General features: G+C 43.2%; 1 protein-coding gene across 4 annotated transcripts in view; it reads right to left on the reverse strand.

The window, feature by feature from the left end:
- Positions 1–11,427: 11,427 nt before the first annotated feature.
- The window catches only part of LOC106599523 (paired box protein Pax-3), a 58,980-nt gene continuing 47,927 nt past the window's right edge, over positions 11,428–22,480 (reverse strand). For all 4 annotated transcript variants that reach the window (XM_045714627.2, XM_014190806.3, XM_014190805.3 and 1 more), the window contains exons 8-9: positions 20,846–21,118; positions 11,428–14,233 (exon numbers count right to left, since the gene is read on the reverse strand). In XM_045714627.2, the coding sequence (XP_045570583.1) occupies positions 14,216–14,233; positions 20,846–21,118 (291 nt within the window). In that variant the 3' untranslated portion in view covers positions 11,428–14,215. The remainder of the gene's footprint in view (positions 14,234–20,845; positions 21,119–22,480) is intronic.

Raw genomic sequence — 22,480 nt, forward strand, 5'->3', positions numbered from 1 at the left:
GTGACTTTCAAAAGATTTGTTTTTACCCCTTTTGTCACAATTATATTTTTCATCTAAAAACACCCAAAAAGCTGTAATACAACAGCTATTTCCAATTTGCATTCATGAGGTACTAGACTTTGTTTAAAAACAAATAGGTAAAAATGCCTCTAAGGGGCACTATACACCTGTTGGCTACAAAACAAAATATATTTTGGAAAATCTGCGCAACAATTGGATTGTCAATATATATACTGTATATAGAGCGTCTGCTAAATGACGTAAATGTAAATGTAAATATACAGTATATACTGTGTGTATATATATATATATATATATATATATACACACACACACACACACACACACACACACACACACACACACACACACAGTCGAAGTCAGAAATTTACATACACCTTAGCCAAATATATTTAAACTCCGTTTTTCACAATTCCTGACATTTAAACCTAGTAAAAATTCCGTGTCTTAGGTCAGTTAGGATCACCACTTTATTTTAAGAATGTGAAATGTCAGAATAATAGTAGAGAGAATGATTTATTTTAGCTTTTATTTCTTTCATCACATTCCCAGTGGGTCAGAAGTTTACTCAATTAGTATTTGGTAGCATTGCCTTTAAATTGTTTAACTTGGGTATAAACGTTTCAGGTAGCCTTCCACAAGCTTCCCACAATAAGTTGGGTGAATTTTGACCCATTTCTCCTGACAGAGCTGGTGTAACTGAGTCAAGTTTGTAGGCCTCCTTACTCTCACACACTCTTTTTCAGTTATACCCACACATTTTCTATAGGGTTGAGGTTAGGGCTTTGTGATGGCCACACCAATACCTTGACTTTGTTGTCCTGAAGCCATTTTGCCACAACTTTGGAAGTTTGCTTGGGGTCAATGTCCATTTGGAAGATGCATTTGCGACCAAGCTTTAACTTCCTGGCTGATGTCTTGAGATGTTGCTTCAATATATCCACATAATTTTCCTCCCTCATGATGCCATCTATTTTGTGAAGTGCACCAGTCCCTCCTGCAGCAAAGCACCCCCACAACATGATGCCGCCACCCCCATGCTTCATGTTTGAGATGGTGTTCTTCGGCTTGCAATCCTCCCCCTTTTTCCTCCAAACATAACAATGGTCATTATGGCCAAACAGTTCTATTTTTCTTTCATCAGAGCAGAGGACATTTCTCCAAAAAGTATGATCTTTGTCCCCATGTGCAGTTGCAAACCGTAGTCTGGCTTTTTATGGTGGTTTTGGAGCAGTGGCTTCTTCCTTGCTGAGCGGCCTTTCAGGTTATGTCGATATAGGACTTGTTTTACTGTGGATATAAATACTTTTTTACCCATTTCCTCCAACATCTTCACAAGGTCCTTTGCTGTTGTTCTGGGAATGATTTTCACTTTTCGCACCAAAGTACGTTCATCTCTAGGAGACAGAACGCATCTCCTTCCTGAGCAGTATGACAGCTGCATGATCCCATGGTGTTTATACTTGCGTACTATTGTTTGTACAGATGAACGTGGTACCTTCAGGCATTTGGAAGTTGCTCCCAAGGATGAACCAGACTTGTGGTGGTCAACAGTTTTTTTTCTGAGGTCTTGGTTGATTTCTTTTGATTTTCCCATGATGTCAAGCAAAGAGGCATTGAGTTTGAAGGTAGGCCTTGAAATACATCCACAGTTACACCTCAAATTGACTCAAATTATGTCAATCAGTCTATCAGAAGCTTCTAAAGCCATGACATCATTTTATGGAATTTTCCTATCTGTTTAAAGACACAGTCAGCTTAGTGTATGTAAACTTCTGACCCACTAGAATTGTGATACAGTGAAATATAAGTGAAATAATCTGTCTGTAAACAATTGTTGGAAAAATTACTTGTGTCATGCACAAAGTATATGTCATAACTGACTTGCCAAAACTATAGTTGTTAACAAGAAATTTGTGGAGTGGTTGAAAAACGACTCCAACCTAAGTGTATGTAAACTTCCGACTTCAACTGTATATATAAACGGACAAGCATGTTTCCGTTTTGAGGTTCAAGAATTTTTGCAGTTTTTAACTAATACAGATTGGTATACGCGTAAAAAGAAAGAAAAACTATCCGCCAGAGCAGAGTTGCATGTTTTTTTCGTTGGAGTAGCTGTGGCACATGTTCCAAACTTCAGATAGGTCAACAGGCACTAAAGTGAGGATAGGAGCACGGCTCAGAAATCGAATTATGACTGAGGAGAAACGATATTCCTCCGCCCTAGGGACATCGATGTCTTTTATAACTAGCTACATAGATCATATAAGGGCAGCAGGATGCTGCTCCCTCTGACCCGGGAGATTCGGTTGTCCTCAAGGCCTACTCTCACCGCCTTTGACCGAGCTGTCATGAGCTGACAGTAATGGGGTACCCAAGGCTATTATGGTTACCCTTACACCACTGAAGACACTGAACTAGGCTAAAAACCAACTGCTCTGCCGATTCATTGTAAAACACATACAGTTTTATATATTATTGCTGCGTTTGCAACTTCATAGACCAAATTCAACAAGAATGTTATTGTCGTTTCCACTGGGATTTGTAAACGTTCTCTGTGAGCCAAGAACGCATGTCAAATGATAGGCGAAATCTGACCATGCTGAGAGGGGAGAAAATAATACGACGGGAAAGGGAATCTACTATCACAGTGGGCCATGCGCGAACGCTTGATTTTATTTCAAATCAAATCAAATTGGATTGGTGACATACACATGGTTAGCAGGTGTTAATGCGAGTGTAGCGAAATGCTTGTGCTTCTAGTTCCGACAGTGCAGTAATATCTAACAAGTAATCTAACACATTTACAATGACTACTTTATACACAAACAATGTAAGGGGATGGAATAAGAATACGTGCATATACATATATGGATGCGCGATGGTCGTGCGGCATAGGCAAGATGCAATAGATGGTATAAAATACAGTATATATATATATAAGAGATGAGTAATATAGGATATGTAAACGTTATTAAAGTGCCATTATTTAATGTGACTAGTGATACCATTATTTTATCCATTTATTAAAGTGACCAGTGATTTGAGTTTGTTTGTTGGCATACAGATTTGCCTCAAAGGCCACGGTGAAATGAGATATGATATGAGTCTCGTGTTACGGACTCAGGAGGAGGCGCTAAAGGTAGAACTCAAAACACACGTTGTTCGCCTGTTACTCAAAATTCTAGGTCTTTAGGTTCTTTTTCCCCCTATCCTGGTTGCTTCTTTCTAAGCATCGCTATAGCTGTACGTGGTGCAAATGGATTACGTATGTTCTCAAGCACATCTCCACAATCCTGCTAGATGCAACTGATGTTAATTATCTTGACTGATAGTCTAAGGGTTCGCCTTTCGCCATCTCGGTTTGGTTTGTAAACTCAGATCATATGGGGTCACTTAGGGGTTGAAATCAGACCAGAGTTTTTGCTCTGAACATATTAGCTTGATGCTCTCAATGGATCACTTCCCAAGGCAATGGCATAGGAAAGCCACTCAGGCCATCCTTTGAATAGGAGCATGTAACTTTGGGCTTGATCATGCCCAACTCAAGCCTATGACATAAGTTACCAAACCATGAAAAACAGCCCCAGACCATTATTCCTCCTCCACCAAACTTTACAGTTGGCACAATGCATTTGTGCAGGTAGCGTTTTCTTGGCATTTGCAAAACCCAAATTCGTGCTTCTGACTGCCAGATGGTGAAGCTGATTTTATCACTCCAGAGAACGTGTTTCCACTGCTCCAGAGTCCAATGGCGGCGAGCTTTACGTCACTCCAGCCGATGCTTGGCGTTGTGCATGGTGATCTTAGGCTTGTGCGCGGTTGCTCAGCCATGGAAACCCATTTCATGAAGCTCCCAACGAACAGTTATTGTGACGACTTTGCTTCCGGAGGCAGTTTGGAACTCAGTAGTGAGTGTTGCAACCGAGGACAGATAGTTTTTACGCGTTACAAGCTTCAGGCCTGCCACTTCGCAGCTGAGCCATTGTTGCTCCTAGACATTTCCACTTCACAATAAGAGCACTTACAGTTGACCGGTGCAGCTCTAGCAGGGCAGTAATTTGATGAACTGACTTGTTGGAAAGGTGGCATCATATGACGGTGTCATGTTGAAAGTCATTGAGCTCTTTAGTAGGGCCATTCTACTCCCAATGTCTATGGAGATTGCATGGCTGTGTGCTCAATTTTATACACCTGTCAGCAGCGGGTGTGGCTGAACTAGCCGACTCCACTAATTTGAAGGGGTGTCCACATACTTTTGTATATATAGCGTAAGAAAACCATTATTTTGTTGAAATATAATTTGATCTTTGAAAAATTGATTTCACCCAAATTTGCCATTTTAATTTATAGGATTCATATAATATTCAATAATTATACTATCTAACATCAGATTTAGACTAAACTTTTTTCTAACAATGAGTAAGACATGAGGAATCCAAAGAAGTAGTCAAAAGCCATTCAGGGACCCCCACACTCCACGCCAATCTCACCGCAACAAGTATATAGTATCAGTTCTCTATGTTTGACAAATAGTATGGATCTGCAACTCAGACAAGCTGGCTGGAGTGTTTACAGACATATTCAATCTCTCCCTATCCCTGTCTGCTGTCCTCACATGCTTCAAGATGTCCACCACTGTTCCTGTACCCAAGAAAGCAATGGTAACTGAATTAAATGTGCTTTGAGAGACTAGTCAAGGATCATATCACCTCTACCTTACCTGACACCCTAGACCCACTTCATTTTGCTTACCGCCCCAATAGATCCACAGACAATGCAATCGTCATCGCACTGCACACTGCCCTATCCCATCTGGACAAGAGGAATACCTATGTAAGAATGCTGTTCATTGACTATACCTCAGCATTCAACACCATAGTACCCTCCAAGCTCATCCTTAAGCTCAGGGCCCTGGGTCTGAACCCCGCCCTGTGCAATTGGGTCCTGGACTTCCTGATGGGCCGCCCCCAGGTGGTGAAGGTAGGAAAGGACACCTCCACTTCACTGATCTTCAACACAGGGGCCCCACAAGGGTGCGTGCTCAGCCCCCTCCTGTACTCCCTGTTCACCCATGCCTGCGTGGCCACGCACGCCTCCAGCTCAATTATCAAGTTTGCAGACGACACAACGGTAGTAGGCCTGATTACCAACAATGATGAGACAACCTACAGGGAGGAGGCGAGGGCCCTGGGAGTGTGGTGCCAGGAAAATAACCTGGCACCACAATAACCTGGCATCAACAAAACAAAGGATCTGAACGTGAACTTCAGGAAACAGCAGAGGGAGCCCCCACCTATCCACATAGACGGGACCGCAGTAGAGAAGGTAGAAAGCTTCAAGTTCCTTGGCGTACACATCACTGACAAACTGAAATGGTTCACTCCCACAGAGAGCGTGGTGAAGAAGGCGCAACAGTGCCTCTTCAACCTCAGGAGGCTGAAGAAATTTGGCTTGGCACCTAAAACCCTCACAAACTTTTACAGATGCACAATTGAGACACAACTGAAAAACAGCTTAAATAGCCATCACTGGCACCTTAGAGGCTGCTGCCCTATATACATAGACTTGGATAGATAATGGAACACTAATCACCTTAATAATGTTTACATATTTTGCATTACTCATCTCATATGTATATACTGTATTCTATTCTATTCTACTGTATTTTAGTCTATGCCGCTCCGACATTGCTCGATCAAATATTTGTATATTCTTAATTCCATTCCTTTACTTTGGATGTGTGTGTATTGTGTGTATTGTTGTGAAATTGTTAGATATTACTTGTTAGATATTACTGCACTGTTGGAGCTAGAAACACAAGCATTTCCCTACACCCGCAATAACATCTGCTAAACATGTGCATGTGACCAATCACATTTGATTTGATTTGAGAAAGTGATATTGACTTGATTGGTGACCACTGGCTGACAGGGTAAGAGAGCCTGTCGGGGGGGGGGGGGGGGGGGCTTTAAAAGGAACAGCACCATCTAGTGGTCAGAACCTGGTAACATTAGGATGTTGGATGAGACATAAATCCAACAATTTAAATGACTAATTTCTCTGAACTGGGGAAAAAAGCATCACCAAATTCACTGAGAATACATTACATAGGATGAAGAAACAATACTCTGAGCTGCAGCTCCATTCTACTTGTCAAACATAGAGAACTGATTCTCATTGTTTGGGTGGGATTGGCTTGGTGGATTCCGTGGGGGGCTTTTGACCATTTCTTTGGATTCCTCATGTCTAACTCATTGTTAGAGAAAAGTTTGGCCCAAATCAGATGTTACGTATTATATTTATTCAATATTATATGAATCGTGTAAATTAAAATGGCTAATTTGGGTGCAGTCAATTAGTTTAATTTCTCAGAGATTAAATTATATTTCAACAAAATAATGTTGCTGCAATGCTAATCTTATCTGTTTCTAACAACAGAAACGATTTCAGAACAATCTGAGATGTTGGGTGTTGAAATCATCTTTCGTGTGCGTTTTCAGGTGGAACGAGCACTATATGATTTGGCGCCTCAAATGCAATCACTCTTTATGTCTTTATTGTTCTTTATTTCATATGCACATATTAATTGCTGTATAATGATAGAAAGCTGTGACATAACTGTCTAACGCAAACAAACCTCTTATCGTATTGTTGAATAAAATTCCCCTCACATTGTTTCTTTACCCATGCTTGTCTTCATAATTTTCAAGATTATATATACAATTATTTAATGGTTTGTCTCTTTCTACATACACACACACTATCTGTTGCACCGGGCAGTTTAAGCATCCCTTATGTTCTGTGGCGTGTGCCATGTAAAAGGCCCCTCTGGAATTTATCCTGATAGGGCCTCACAGGAGAAGATTCTGAATTCTGATGACCCACAGTTCTACATGTTTCCACCCCCCGCTCCCCCCGATCCCCCCTGATCCCCCTCCTGCTTTCAGTTTCTCATTTTTGAATGGTAGAGGGAAAAAAATAACTTTGCAGCAAAAGGTTTTGCGAAATCACTAGCAGGTCCATGAAAAGTTCGTATTGACGTTTTCCTGGCTTTGGCAACTGTCAAAACATCTGCATGCAGCATTGCCTCACAGCCAGCCCACCAGCCAATCCAACTCCAGGGCTCAGAGTCCGCTCTCCTCCTCTCCTCTACTCTTCAAAGTTAAACCGCCTCATTGTCGTTCAAATTCAAGTCAAAATCATCTGCGCTCAATTTCTCCTTCCCTCCTCCTCCTTCGCCCATGAACTCCTCATAAGGGTCCTTCTTCTGTGAACTGTTGATGAATCTCTTGAAGAGGGCGATAGCCAGGAAGGAGTAGAATCCCATGACGAAGAGGATGTAGAAGTAAGCATTGTCGTAGGAAGTTCTGGGGTCCACAGCCGGCTGGCTGGGTGTCAGGATGGGCATGGGGAGGGATGATGATGATGTGGTGTTGAGGTGGTGGACACTGTTGCCACTGTTGGATTCCAGTTCTTCTAGGATGATCTTCCTGCATCGGGAGAGTAGGGCAAGAAGCAGGGTTCGGTTCATGGCGAAAGAGATAAAGAGGAGTTTGGAATGAGGCAGAGAGAGAAATACAGATGGAGGAAGAGGAGACGGAGAAAATAAAAATGGTATCCAAATGGTATCCAAAAGTATTCGATGGAATGAGAGAGACGATGAAGAAATATAGTCCTAGAGAGAGAAAGACATTGGAGAAAGATGTGTAGAGACAGATTGAGAAAATGGAAAAATGGAGACAGAGAGAGAGAGGGAGAAGTGACGACACTGAGCCGCATTGGGAAAGGAATGTTGTCCCTAACCTAGCAACTATCTGACACTGGATAAAGAGACATTGCTGAGATAAAGACCACTTACCACCCTTACCAGTAAAAGGCCATGGCAGCTACAGGGCAAAGATACTCTCTGCAAAATATCAGAGAGAGTTCAGTCTCTCAACGAAGTTATAAACATGGTTGAAATGTCATATTGATAAAGTTAATGTCACCAGGCTAAAATAACATACATGCGCCATTGTCTATACAGACAAATCATGTCAGCTCAATTTATCCTTTTCAACTTTTTGCCTTGAATCATAGCTGTGCATAACCCAAAACATATTTTCTCTTTCGGCCTCTTCTCTAAAATCAACAATTTTTCACACCTCCCTCCCTCCTTTTCTCTCTCCCTACCTCTCTCCTGAAACACCTCCTCGCCTTCCTTCACTTTTTATTTGAGGGCTTGGAGGCTGCAAGAGACAGGGGTTGTTGTCAGCTCTGGTCAAGTAGTCTACTCATTTCAAAGAATGTTGGGTCAAGGGTTAAGTTGTCTCCAGTGTGTGGCTGCTTGAGTGGCACTTTGCTTCAGAGGAGGTTTTTCTCCTACTTCCATTGTGTTCAACAAGTTAAGCACTTTAAAAGGAGTTTGCTGAAAGACTTAGAAAACAGTGAAATGATATCTGGCCTTTATCTCTCAACGTTTACCTCAGAGCTCGGACACACAAGAAAACATCAACACACAATCACACAAACACTATTGCAAGTAAATACACAATGTAGGAACACATGCACACATATAGTGGAAGATGTATGAACCAGTGTAGGCTCCTCCGTGGAGGAAGGGGAAGACCATCCTCCTCAGTGATTTTTTTTTTTTTTTTAAGTTAAACATTAAGAAAGTTATCCTTTTTAGATAAAATTCTACCAAATATATTCACCTCACCAAATTATTGATTAAAATACACATTAAAATACATGTTTTGCAATGAAGGTCTACAGTAGCCTCAACAACACTATGTAGGGTAGCACCATGGTGTAGCCGGAGGACAGCTAGCTTCCGTCCTCCTCTGGGTACATCGACTTCAATACAAAACCTAGGAGGCTCATGGTTCTCACCCCCTTCCATAGACTTGCACAGTAACCATGACAACTTCCAGAGGACGTCCTCCGAACTACCAGAGTTCTAGCAGCATGAAGTGACATGATGTCCACCCAAATCAAAGAATCAGAGAATGAATCTAGTAATGAAAGCGTAAGCTACAGCTAGCTAGCAAGGCAGTGCATAACATGTAGTGAGTAGTTGTCTCAAAGAGAGAGAAAGACAAATTCATATCTTCAAAAATGAAGGAGAAGCAAGAGAGAGAGAGATTTTGTCATTTTTTTCACTTTCAGTTTCACTTACTTAGCTACAAAATGCAGCTAGCTAGTTTAGCCTACTCAAATGCCCTGCTCAAACAGAGGGATGCTATGTTAGCTAGCTGGCTATGACTATCCAACACAAAACTGGAACTCTTCCAAGTCAAGGTAAGCTTTTGGTTTTACAAATGTATTGCCACCGGGGCCAGCTTGTGTAACTGCTAAACTGCTTACTGAATATACACTGTAACTTTACTGCAGGATTGTAGCAGGTTTACTAACGCATTAGTTCTATTAGCTATGTTGACTATGACGTTACTTTAGCTAATATGGTGACATCTATGTAGGCTGTGTGTAGAGGTTATGATATGGTTTGGCTTGGAAAGTATTTTTTCGCCTGGTCACATACAACTGATGGGTTGTGCATTGAAGTACACAAACGAAAGGAAAAGGTGAGAGGGGGATAGCGCATAGATGCGAGAAGGAATACAACATGGCTGCTATAAAAGTGAACTGTGTTTATACGTCATCGGGGGTGTATTTATTCCGCAGATTCTGTTGAAAAACGTTTCTTAAATGGAAGCAAATGGAATGAAACGGGGATAAACATACCTGAATTTGTCCAATAGAAACTCTTGTTTGCAACTGTTGGACTAATGATTACACCCTAGATGCAGGCAAGAGTGTGCAAGGCGGTATTGAATGCGTCACTGTCTGTCCATGTGTCACTGTCTGTCACCTGTGCGCCTATGATGTAAACTTTCATTCATAGGCTAGGTTGTGCAACCTCATGATGGGTATAGAGAAAATGAGAGTATCGTGTAGTAGTCTAAACCTATCGATGTTACATTGAACTGGGTGAATGGAATATGAATGACAGTCATCCAATAGGAAATAAGACCAAGACCATGCTCATGGAGAAAGAAAATTGTCCTCCCTCATCTTAAACGGCACCAACCGCCATTGGTATGAATTTATACATGGACACACACAAAAACGCACACACACACACACACACACACCATATAAAATGAGTGACACTACCAGCTGCAAACACCTGATCCCCAGATCCCCCCTTCACAAAGAGAAAAAAATAAGGAATGAAGAAGAGAAGAATGAGAGAGTGATAAAAACACCGATATCCATAACTTGTGAAGTGTCAGACAACTGGCTGAGTGTTTTTCTTTCTGCCGGGGTGCTGGGATCAGAACATTTAGCCCTCTGAACACCATGTGTGTCACAAATGGTGTCCTATTCCCTACATAGTGCACTACTTTTGACCAGAACCCTTTGGGCCCTGATCAAAAGTAGTGCACAATATAGAGAATAGGGTTCTTTTTGGGACGCAGTTCCAGTCTGAACCCCAATCTGAACCCCAGAGACAGTGGCAGTGACTAATGTCCCAATGTGTCTGTGGTGTTGTGTTTAGATCGTTTACAGGGAGATCTGCTTTAATCATTACGGGTGTGAAGGGTCCCCCGGGGAGCAGGAATTTGTCCGAAAGCAGTGTTTATGAAAAAGGATATATTTATGAATGAGTCTTTAAAGTGTTGGGGAGCTGCTAGGCGGCAGGGAGAGAATACATGAGAGGATGAGAGCACCAACTGACGGTCCGCCGTCAGTCATGGAGAATGCTTGTTCTTAGGAAGACCACAATTTGGTTTACTTCCTGAAATGACTGGAACTGAAATGGAATTGACCCCAACCCTGGTGCGTGCGTGCATGAGTGTGTGCTTACAGGGATGGGGTTGGTGGATGGAAGATTCTTTTACTTATTTTCTTGGAAAACAAACATATCCTATTGCAGGGAAAACATTGAACGTTAAACATGGATCTTTGATTGGAAATTTGAAAATAAAGAAATATTATCTTTGTTCTGAATTTCGGTAAAGACGTGTCATTTTCCAGTAAGTCATCCAGTGGATGGTCACTTGGGACATTGCCATCTTGTCTTGTCTGTGTCATTGCTCTTTTGGCTGCCTTTCCCTTTCCCTTTGTGTAATACAATTACAGTATCTAAATTAAATGTATCTAATGTAGATGTCCTGAATGAGCTAGTAATCTGTTCTCATCAAGTATATTGCACCAAGTTCAGAACTGGTTCATAGCTTATCCTAACTCCTAGCTAACATTTTCCATTTACATGTTTACATTTCAGTAATTTAGCAGACACTCTTATCTAGAGCGACTTACATTACTCTTAAGATTAAAAAAATCAAATGTCAGTACATAAGATTGTAAAGACAGACACACATTGGTTTGAAATCAATTAAAACACTTCAGCCTGTACACATTTTTTTATATTTTATTATAAATAGTAAATAGTGCTGCATTTGACACAAGACATATTCCAACAAAAATCATTTTATGCAGTCATAAATGAAAATTATATATGTATACAAAAGAAAAAAAGGCAGAAAAATATAGGTGTACAGATGTAGGATCTTAATTTGAGCCAGTTTGATACAGTTGGAAAATACTTCTGCATCAATCGCAAATGTGAATTATTATGTGGATTATAATTAGACATTTTTGTAGGGGTTGATACATTTCAAGTCTGAAGTTCCAAAGTGGAAATTATAAACTTCAGAAGCCTTTTAAAACCAAAAATGCACTACAAGTTTGACATTTCCTGTGTTTAAGATCCTATATCTGTAATTTCCATCGCTGTTTAAGATTTACGGGTCAGCACCACTGAGTGCTAAGACCAGGGATACTAACAGAGGTGGACTGAATAAATACTAAATGAACAGGAGTGGTATGTTTCATCAGGTCCAATTAACACTTGACTGGACCTTGTGACTGGTAGCCTGGTCCCAGATCTGTATGGGCAGAATCTTAACTTGAGTGTATATAACTCAGATTTATACTCAAATCTCCCATCTGCAAAAATCGAAGTTACCTGTACATGCATGGATCTTGTGTTAGGATTCTTACTGCTTTAAAAGTGATCCGAGCCTTCCAGGCTCCAAAGTGCCCTTTTCAGTGGTGGTATATATTATTATTTTTGTATACATTTTTTGTCCTTGTTGTTCTGAGTGTGCTCAAATCGGTGGTAAATTCTCACTTATGCTTCAGAACCAAAAAGTTGTGCGTCTTGATTTTTGACCAATGACCAGTCATCAGCATTGGCTCGCAAAGGCAGGCGCGCATATCCAGATTAATGACCAGAACACTTGTTTCATTTCTTCCAGTTCTACGCGGCAAATACAGAGTAGGCCTATGTTTATCATCCATATAAAATACAGTTTAGCAATCTACTACTGACTCATATTTGCCAGAACAATAGGCTAGGTGGCGATTTGATTGGTCATTTTCAAATTTCAGATAGGGCTAGTTTGGGTGGCTACTGCTGGCTATATGTCTAAAGATAAGCAGCTGTAACATCGCACTGCCTTCAATATTATGGAATGAAGATATAACAAATTCACCAGAAAATGTTGCAATAGTTGTAACGAAGATCCGGGCTACAGGGCTGACAACGAGCACTTTGCAGGCAGGTTGCCCTCCAAAGTGGCATCATTTTCCATACGATCCTGCAACCTCCTCTACAAGTAGGCCGTTTGACTTTGCTTGCTCTGGACTCCAGAGAAGTGACATGACATATCCCTAGTTCATATTGGCTGCAAACATGTATGACTTTCAGCCCCAAATGCAGCTGTAAAAAGCTGTTTATTTCTGTAGCCTTGCGTTTTGAAAATGCGTCACCATTTATGGCTGTAATGTCATGCTACATTTGTGCACACGTGCATGTGCGTGCGTCAGGGCTCACGGGTTTTGTAGGCTGAACGCTCCTTTTTGGGGGTTGGGGGGTCAACAAGTATGAAAAACACTGGGATACATGATCGTGGCAACAAATAGAGTTGATTTGGATTTAGTAACGGTAGGCAACAGTATTTCTTACCATCTATTTTGACTGGAATTGTGTGGGTCATTCATTTTAATAAGTGCAGCATTAATTCCAGTTCAAAATAGTTTAGGAAAATACTTTACCCATCAGATTGTGCTGCTTTCGCTTCTTGTAAAAATTGCAGCTGCTGCGGGAATTTCTTTGAGGGGGCACCCTTTTTTTGGTTTGAGGACATGCCCCCCAAAGGGTCTGTGCACTGCCCTGCAAGCAAACCAGCTATCTTTGTTTTTCTCAGTACAATATCAATTACAAAAAGAATGTAGTAGGCTAGTTGAGATGTTTCAGATGATTTCATCTGAGGCACTTCTTTGGGTTGAAGCAGCTTCCATCTACAACTGTATGTCTCTATCTCTCTGTCTCTCTACTATCAACCTAGATGGGTGAAAGACTGAGTCCACTGTCCAGACCTTTACTTTACCCCTACAGTCATGTTACAAATCAAATTGATGGCAGTTTTTCTTCTCCTGATAGAACCCATTTCAATTCCCCCAAATCATGTGAAATAATACAATGTATCAGTGTACAGTATAAGACATTTCCCTAAGACATTGTGAGTGCCATAAATAAAGCATTGTGGCTGAGTGAGCGGTGTGCCTATTGCAGGTCCATAGATAGATCACCGTTAGCCTCAGGATCGTGCCTTAAAACCTTATTTTCCTCCCATCACATTGGCCTTGAAGGCGCATCAATGGAAGAAAAACAGCTTACAAGTCCTCTCCCACTCTCTGCCACTTATTACAAATCAAAGGCAGAATCTTGACTGAGTGAATTTTGTTTTATTCACCCTTTTTTCGTTTATCCTCTGCCTCACCTCCTCTTCTCCTTCTCTCCATTTATTTTTCTCTTCAAGCATGGAGAGCGAGGCGTGCTTGGTTTTCAGAGCATGACGTGAAGTGAAAGTGGGGCGAGAGCCAGGTAACTGGAGAGGGCTCCCCCTTTGGTTCTGATTATCCCATTGAGACTCCCCCACCCCTCACATCCCCAACCAGGGTACCCCATCCCAACCCGAATCCCAAAACAACCCCCCTCCGTCCATTTCTCTGGGTTGTCCCTTCTCCTCAGGGGCTGGGTAGGGAATAGGCAGAGGAAGGGGGGAAGGAGGGATTTCTCCGGAGTTGACTGTCAGGTTGGCCAGAGATCTCATCCACTTCTGGCCATGTTGGGGTTTCAGATAATGAAAGGCACCTGAGAGAGAGCGAGAGAGAAAGAGGGAGATAAGGATAAAGAGAACGAGAGAGAGAGAAAGAAAGAAGGATAGAGAGAGGGGGAAGGATAGAGAGAGGGGGAAGGATAGAGAGAGGGGGAAGGATAGAGAGAGGGGGAAGGATAGAGAGAGAGGGAAGGGTTAGAACTGTTCTCCATTGGGTTTCATGTCAGTATCTCAAATCAAACTGTATTTGTCACATGCGCTGAATACAAGTGTAGACCTTACCGTGAAATGCTTACTTACAAGCCCTAAAGTAAACTAAAGTAAGAAAATTATACAAAAGTAACAGAATAACATAACAATAACGAGGCTATATACAGGGGGTACCGGTACCGAGTCAGTGTGTGGAGTTACAGGTTAGAGGTAATTTGTACATGTGGGTAGGGGTGAAGTGACTATGCACAGATAATAAAACAGCAAGTAGCAGCAGTGTACAAAACAAATGGGGGGGCAGGTAGCCTAGTGGTTAGAGCGTTGGGCCAGTAACCAAATGGTTGCTGGATCGAATCCCCGAGCAGACGAGGTAAAAATCTGCTGTTCTGCCCTGTTCCTAGGCCGTCATTGTAAATAAGAATTTGTTCTTAACTGACTTGCCTAGTTAAATAAAGGTTAAAAAGTAATAGTCCAGTGGCCATTAGATTAATTGTTCTGCGGTCTAATGGCATGGGGTTAGAAGCTGATAAGGAGCCTTTTGGTCCTCGACTTGGCGCTCTGGTACAGCTTGCCGTGTGGTAGCAGAGAAAACAGTCTATGACTTGGGTGACTGGAGTCCCTGACAATTTTATGGGCTTTCCTCTAACACTGCCTATTGTATAGGTCCTGGATGGCAGGAAGCTTGGCCCCAGTGATGTACTGGACCGTTGGCACTACCCTCTGTAGCGCCTTACGGTCAGATGCCGAGCAGTTCCCATACCGAGCAGTTCCCATACCAGGTGGTGATGCAACCGGTCAGAATGCTCTTAATGGTGCAGCTGTAGAACTTTTTGAGGATCTGAGGACCCATGCCAAATCTTTTCAGTCTCCTGAGGGAGAAAAGGTTTTGTTGTGCCCTCTTCACGACTGTCTTGGTGTGTTTGGACCATGATAGATCGTTGGTGATGTGGACACCAAGGAACTTGAAACTCTCGACCCGCTCCACTACAGCCCCGTTGATGTTTATGGGGGCCTGTTCGGCCCACCTTTTTGCTGTAGTCCACGATCAGCTCCTTTGTCTTGCTCACATTTAGGGAGAGGTTGTTGTCCTGGCACCACACTGCCAGTTCTCTGACCTCCTCCCTATAGGCTGTCTCATCATTGTCGGTGATCAGGCCTTCCACTGTTGTGACGTCAGCAAACTTAATGATGTTGGAGTCGTGTTTGGCCTGTCGTGGGTGAACAGGGAGTACAGGAGGGGACTAAGTACACACTCCTGAGGGGCCCCAGTGTTGAGGATCAGCGTGGCAGACGCGTTGTTGCCTACCCTTACCACCTGGGGGCGGCCCGTCAGGAAGTCCAGGATCCAGTTGCAGAGGGAGGTGTTTAGTCCCAGGGTCCTTAGCTTAGTGATGAGCTTTGTTTGCACTATGGTGTTGAACGCTGAGCTGCAGTCAATGAACAGCATTCTCACATAGGTGTTCCTTTTTCCAGGTGGGAAAGGGCAGTGTGGAGTGCGATTGAGATTGCGTCATCTGTGGATCTGTTGGGGCGGTATGCGAATTGGAGTGGGTCTAGGGTATCTGGGAGGATGCTGTTGATGTGAGGCATGACCAGCCTTTCAAAGCACTTCATGGCTACCGACGTGAGCGCTACGGGGCAGTAATCATTTAGGCAGGTTACCTTCGCTTCCTTGGGCACAGGGACTATGGTGGTCTGCTTGAAACATGTAGATATTACAGACTCAGTCAGGGAGGTTGAAAATGTCAGTGAAGACACTTGGTCCGTTCATGCCAGTTGGTCCACGCATGCTTTGAGTACACGTCCTGGTAATCCGTCTGGCCCCGCGGCTTTGTGAATGTTGACCTGTTTAAAGGTCTTGCTCACGTCGGCTACCGAGACCGTTATCACACAGTCATCCAGAACAGGTGTTGCTCTCGTGCATGCTTCAGTGTTGCTTGCCTCTAAGCGAGCATAAAAGTAATTTAGCTCGTCTGGTAGGCTCGCATCACTGGGCAGCTCACACCTGGGTTTCCCTTTGTAGTCCGTAATAGTTTTCAAGCCCTGCCAAATCCGAGTCGACACCGAGTCAGAGTCGGTGTAGTAGGATTCAATCTTAATACTGTATTGACGCTTGCTTGTTTGATGGTTCGTCGGAGGGCATAGCGGGATTTCTTGTAGGTGTCCGGATTAGTGTCCCGCTCCTTGAAAGCAGCAGCTCTAGCCTTTAGCTCGATGCGGATATTGCCTGTAATCCATGGCTTCTGGTTGGGATATGTACATACGGTCACTGTGGGGACGACGTCGATGCACTTATTGATGAAGCCGAGGACTGAGGTGGTATACTCCTCAATGCCATTGGATGAATCCCTGAAAATATTCCAGTCTGTGCAAGCAAAACAGTCCTGTAGCGTAGCATCCACGTCATCTGGTCACTTCCGTATTGAGCGAGTCACTGGTACTTACCGCTTTAGTTTTTGCTTGTAAGCAGGAATCAGGAGGATAGTATTATGGTCAGATTTGCCAAATGGACAGCGGGGGAGAGCTTTGTATGCATCTCTGTTTGTGGAGCAAAGGTGGTCTAGTTTTTTTTCCTCTGGTTGCACATGTGACATGTTGGTAAAAATTTGGTAAAATTTATTTAAGTTTGCCTGCATTAAAGTCCCCGGCCACTAGGAGCGTCTCTTCTGGGTGAGTATTTTTTTGTTTGCTTATGGTCTTATAGAGTTGGTTGAGTGCGGTCTTAGTGCCAGCATCGGTCTGTGGTGGTAAATAGACGGCTACAAATAATGCAGATGAGATCTCTCTTGGTAGATAGTGTGGTCTACAGCTTATCATAAGGTACTCTACCTCAGGCGAGCAATACCTCGAGACTTCTTTAATATTAGACATCGCGCACCAGCTGTTATTGACAGAAGCAAAAAGACACACACCTCCACCCCTCGTTTTACCAGATGTAGCAATTCTGTTCTGCCGGTGCATTGAAAATCCCTCCAGCTCTATATTATCAGTGTCATCATTCGGCCACGACTCGGTGAAACATAAGATATTACAGTTCTTAATGTCCCGTTGGTAGAATAATCGTAGGTTATCAATTGTATTTTCCAATGATTGCATGTTAGCAAGTAGAATTGATGGCAGTGGGAGTTTACTCGCTCGCCTACGGATTCTCAAATGGCAGCCTGACCTGCGTCCTCTTTTCCTCTGTCTTTTCTTCACGCAAATGACGGGGATCTGGTCCTGTTCCCGGGAGAGCAGTATATCTTTCTCGTCAGACTCATTAAAGGAAAAATCTTCTTCCAGTTTGTGGTGATTAAACCCAGTTCTGATGTCCAGAAGTTATTTTCAGTCATAAGAAACGGTAGAAGCAATATTACGTACAAAATAAGTACAAAAATAAGTTACAAACAACGCAAAAAAACGAACAAAATAGCACAATTGGTTACGGGCATGTAAAACGTTAGCCATCCTCTTCAGCGCCACCTCCTGTGTCAGGGTAACATCATGTCAGTATCTACCTCCTGTGTCAGGGTAACATCATGTCAGTATCTACCTCCTGTGTCAGAATAACATCATGTCAGTATCTACCTCCTGTGTCAGGGTAACATCATGTCAGTATCTACCTCCTGTGTCAGGGTAACATCATGTCAGTATCTACCTCCTGTGTCAGGGTAACATCATGTCAGTATCTACCTCCTGTGTCAGGGTAACATCATGTCAGTATCTACCTCCTGTGTCAGGGTAACATCATGTCAGTATCTACCTCCTGTGTCAGGGTAACATCATGTCAGTATCTACCTCCTGTGTCAGGGTAACATCATGTCAGTATCTACCTCCTGTGTCAGGGTAACATCATGTCAGTATCTACCTCCTGTGTCAGGGTAACATCATGTCAGTATCTACCTCCTGTGTCAGGGTAACATCATGTCAGTATCTACCTCCTGTGTCAGGGTAACATCATGTCAGTATCTACCTCCTGTGTCAGGGTAACATCATGTCAGTATCTACCTCCTGTGTCAGGGTAACATCATGTCAGTATCTACCTCCTGTGTCAGGGTAACATCATGTCAGTATCTACCTCCTGTGTCAGGGTAACATCATGTCAGTATCTACCTCCTGTGTCAGGGTAACATCATGTCAGTATCTACCTCCTGTGTCAGGGTAACATCATGTCAGTATCTACCTCCTGTGTCAGAATAACATGTCAGTATCTACCTCCTGTGTCAGAATAACATCATGTCAGTATCTACCTCCTGTGTCAGAATAACATCATGTCAGTATCTACCTCCTGTGTCAGAATAACATCATGTCAGTATCTACCTCCTGTGTCAGAATAACGTCATGTCAGTATCTACCTCCTGTGTCAGAATAACATCATGTCAGTATCTACCTCCTGTGTCAGGGTAACATCATGTCAGTATCTACCTCCTGTGTCAGAATAACATCATGTCAGTGTCTACCTCCTGTGTCATAATAACATCATGTCAGTGTCTACCTCCTGTGTCAGAATAACATCATGTCAGTATCTACCTCCTGTGTCAGGGTAACATCATGTCAGTATCTACCTCCTGTGTCAGGGTAACATCATGTCAGTATCTACCTCCTGTGTCAGAATAAGATCATGTCAGTATCTACCTCCTGTGTCAGGGTAACATCATGTCAGTATCTACCTCCTGTGTCAGGGTAACATCATGTCTGATGTGTGAGAGGGTTAAAGGTGTTGAAGAGAACAGTAAGAGTTGGAGAGAATGGTGGATGTAAGGAAGAGGGCGAGAGGGGTTGGGGGAGTTAAAGAGAGGCAAATCTGGCACTTTCCCCTTTGGCTGGGCTGTACTGTACTGGGGAGAGTTAGAGTTGGCCTGCCTGCCCTGGCTACGTTGGTCCTGGCTGTGGCTCTGCTCCAGTGATCAATAACAACTCAGACTGCATCTGACCTCCACAGGGACACATGTTTCCAATCCCTGCATGCCAGAGGCCATTTCACTCCCCGTTAAAAAGACCCCCTCTCAACCCTACCTTCCACCAAACTCTCTCTTACCAACAACCCCCTACCCCTGCCCTCACGAGTTGCTTGCACATGGGTCCCGAGCTTGGACCTCCCAAAAATTAATGACATCAAGATGCCGCTACTGACGGGCCAATCAACATGTGGTAGTGTGCCTCACCCCACCCCACTAACTCTCCCTCCTCCTCCTCCGCCTGTCAAACATGCTTTGGGGAAGCCGCTCCTTTGATTTGGGGAGGTATCTTCGTTACCTAGGGGTCATTACATGGCTAGGTGAACGAGCGGAGGGTTTGATGGTCCAGCTCATCACACAGGTTCGTGAAAGGTCACAGGCTGATGGTTATGGGGGAGAGAGGCCAACCGACATACTTCTGTATCTGGCCATGTAGATATATGGTGTGGGTAAATGCTCACAGGTAATAGTAATGGAAACTTAAGTGCCCCCTCGACTACTAACCGGGTCTTTGACACACGTGTAATGTCACCGCCTGATTTGTTGGCCTTTGCAATTAACGTAGGTTATTATTCTGAAAATCTAAACCTTGAGTATGGTCTTTAATCATGGGAGATTGTATACGGTATGTGGAAATGAATGGAGTTAGTATACCTTTAATGCTAATCTAATGTGTCTTTCATAAAGATATTTTAGCAGACATTATTTTCAGAATGAGTTACGATCAATGCATTCAAACAAAAAAAGTGGCTAAAATAACCACACACAAAAACATATTTTTTTAAATTTCTAACAGTCCCAGTGCTACAATAAACCATGTTACTGTCAGTCCCAGTGCTACAATAAACCATGTTACTGTCAGTCCCAGTGCTACAATAAACCATGTTACTGTCAGTCCCAGTGCTACAATAAACATGTTACTGTCAGTCCCAGTGCTACAATAAACCATGTTACTGTCAGTCCCAGAGCTACAATAAACCATGTTACTGTCAGTCCCAGTGCTACAATAAACATGTTACTGTCAGTCCCAGTGCTACAATAAACCATGTTACTGTCAGTCCCAGTGCTACAATAAACCATGTTACTGTCAGTCCCAGTGCTACAATAAACATGTTACTGTCAGTCCCAGTGCTACAATAAACCATGTTACTGTCAGTCCCAGTGCTACAATAAACCATGTTACTGTCAGTCCCAGTGCTACAATAAACCATGTTACTGTCAGTCCCAGAGCTACAATAAACATGTTACTGTCAGTCCCAGTGCTACAATAAACCATGTTACTGTCAGTCCCAGAGCTACAATAAACCATGTTACTGTCAGTCCCAGAGCTACAATAAACCATGTTACTGTCAGTCCCAGTGCTACAATAAACATGTTACTGTCAGTCCCAGTGCTACAATAAACATGTTACTAACAGTCCCAGTGCTACAATAAAACATGTTACTAACAGTCACAGTGCTACAATAAACAGTACATAATATTCCTAGTTTAAAAACCCACCTTGCTCTGTCCGTACTGTCCGTACTGGTAGGAGGGGTGGTGTTCCATGGCGTAGGCTGGCGAGCTGTAGGTGGGTGGGCAGTAGGACTGGGAGCTGGGCATGGTGGGCATGCTGGTCAGGCCTGGCAGACCCTCCAAGCCCCGTTGGGAGCCGTGGCAGCTGGCCGCCATGCCAACCCCGGGCTCCAGCCCTCCGGTCAGGGGAGAGAGGGCAAAGTCACTCTGATGGCTGGGCTGGTGGGGCACTCCTCCTGGGTTCAACAGCCCCATTACCTGGTGAGACAGAGGAGAGAATGGAATGGAGTGAGGTGTGATAGAGTAGAGTAGTGTAAATGAGGGTAGAGTAGGGTAGGGTAGAGTACAGTAGGGTAGTTAGGATAGAGTAGAGTAGGGTACAGTAGGGTAGAGTAGGGAAGGGCAGAGTAGAGCAGTGTAGTGAAGTGTAGGGTAAGGTAGAGTAGGGTAGAGTGAGTAGAGTAGTGTGGAGTAGGGTAGGGTGAGTAGATTAGAGTAGGGTAGGGTGAGTAGAGTAGAGTAGGGTAAGTAGAGTAGAGTAAGGTGAGAAGAGTAGAGTACAGTAGTGTGGAGTAGGGTAGGGTGAGTAGAGTGAGTAGAGTAGGGTGAGGAGAGTAGAGTAGGTTGAGTAGAGTAGTGTAGAGTAGAGTAGGTTGAGTAGAGTAGGGTGAGTAGAGTAGAGTAGAGTAGGTTGAGTAGAGTAGAGTAGAGTATGGTGAGTAGAGTAGAGTAAGTAGAGTAGAGTAAGTAGAGTAGAGTAGAGTAGGGTGAGTAGAGTAGAGTAGGGTGAGTAGAGTAAGTAGAGTAGAGTTGGGTGAGTAGAGTAAGTAGAGTAGAGTAGGGTGAGTAGAGTAGAGTAGAGTGAGTAGAGTGAGTAGAGTAGAGTGAGTAGAGTGAGTAGAGTAGAGTAGAGTAGGGTGAGTAGAGTAGAGTAGAGTAGGGTGAGTAGAGTAGAGTAGAGTAGGGTGAGTAGAGTAGAGTGAGTAGAGTAGTGTGGAGTAGAGTAGAGTAGGGTGAGTAGAGTAGGGTGAGTAGAGTAGAGTGAGTAGAGTAGAGTAAGTAGAGTAGAGTAGAGTGAGTAGAGTAGAGTAAGTAGCGTAGAGTAGGGTGAGTAGAGTAGAGTGAGTAGAATAGGGTGAGTAGAGTAGAGTGAGTAGAGTAAGTAGAGTAGGGTGAGTAGAGTAGAGTAGAGTAGGGTGAGTAGAGTAAGTAGAGTAGAGTTGGGTGAGTAGAGTAAGTAGAGTAGAGTAGGGTGAGTAGAGTAAGTAGAGTGAGTAGAGTAGAGTGAGTAGAGTGAGTAGAGTAGAGTAGAGTAGGGTGAGTAGAGTAGAGTAGAGTAGGGTGAGTAGAGTAGAGTAGAGTAGGGTGAGTAGAGTAGAGTGAGTAGAGTAGTGTGGAGTAGAGTAGAGTAGGGTGAGTAGAGTAGAGTAGGGTGAGTAGAGTAGAGTGAGTAGAGTAGAGTAAGTAGAGTAGAGTAGAGTGAGTAGAGTAGAGTAAGTAGAGTAGAGTAGGGTGAGTAGAGTAGAGTGAGTAGAATAGGGTGAGTAGAGTAGAGTGAGTAGAGTAAGTAGAGTAAGTAGAGTAGAGTGAGTAGGGTATAGTAGGGTAGAGTAGAGTGAG

This window comes from Salmo salar, chromosome 03 (genome assembly GCF_965601325.2).
Source record: "Salmo salar chromosome 03, fSalSal1, whole genome shotgun sequence".
Classification (NCBI taxonomy): Eukaryota; Metazoa; Chordata; class Actinopteri; order Salmoniformes; family Salmonidae; genus Salmo; species Salmo salar.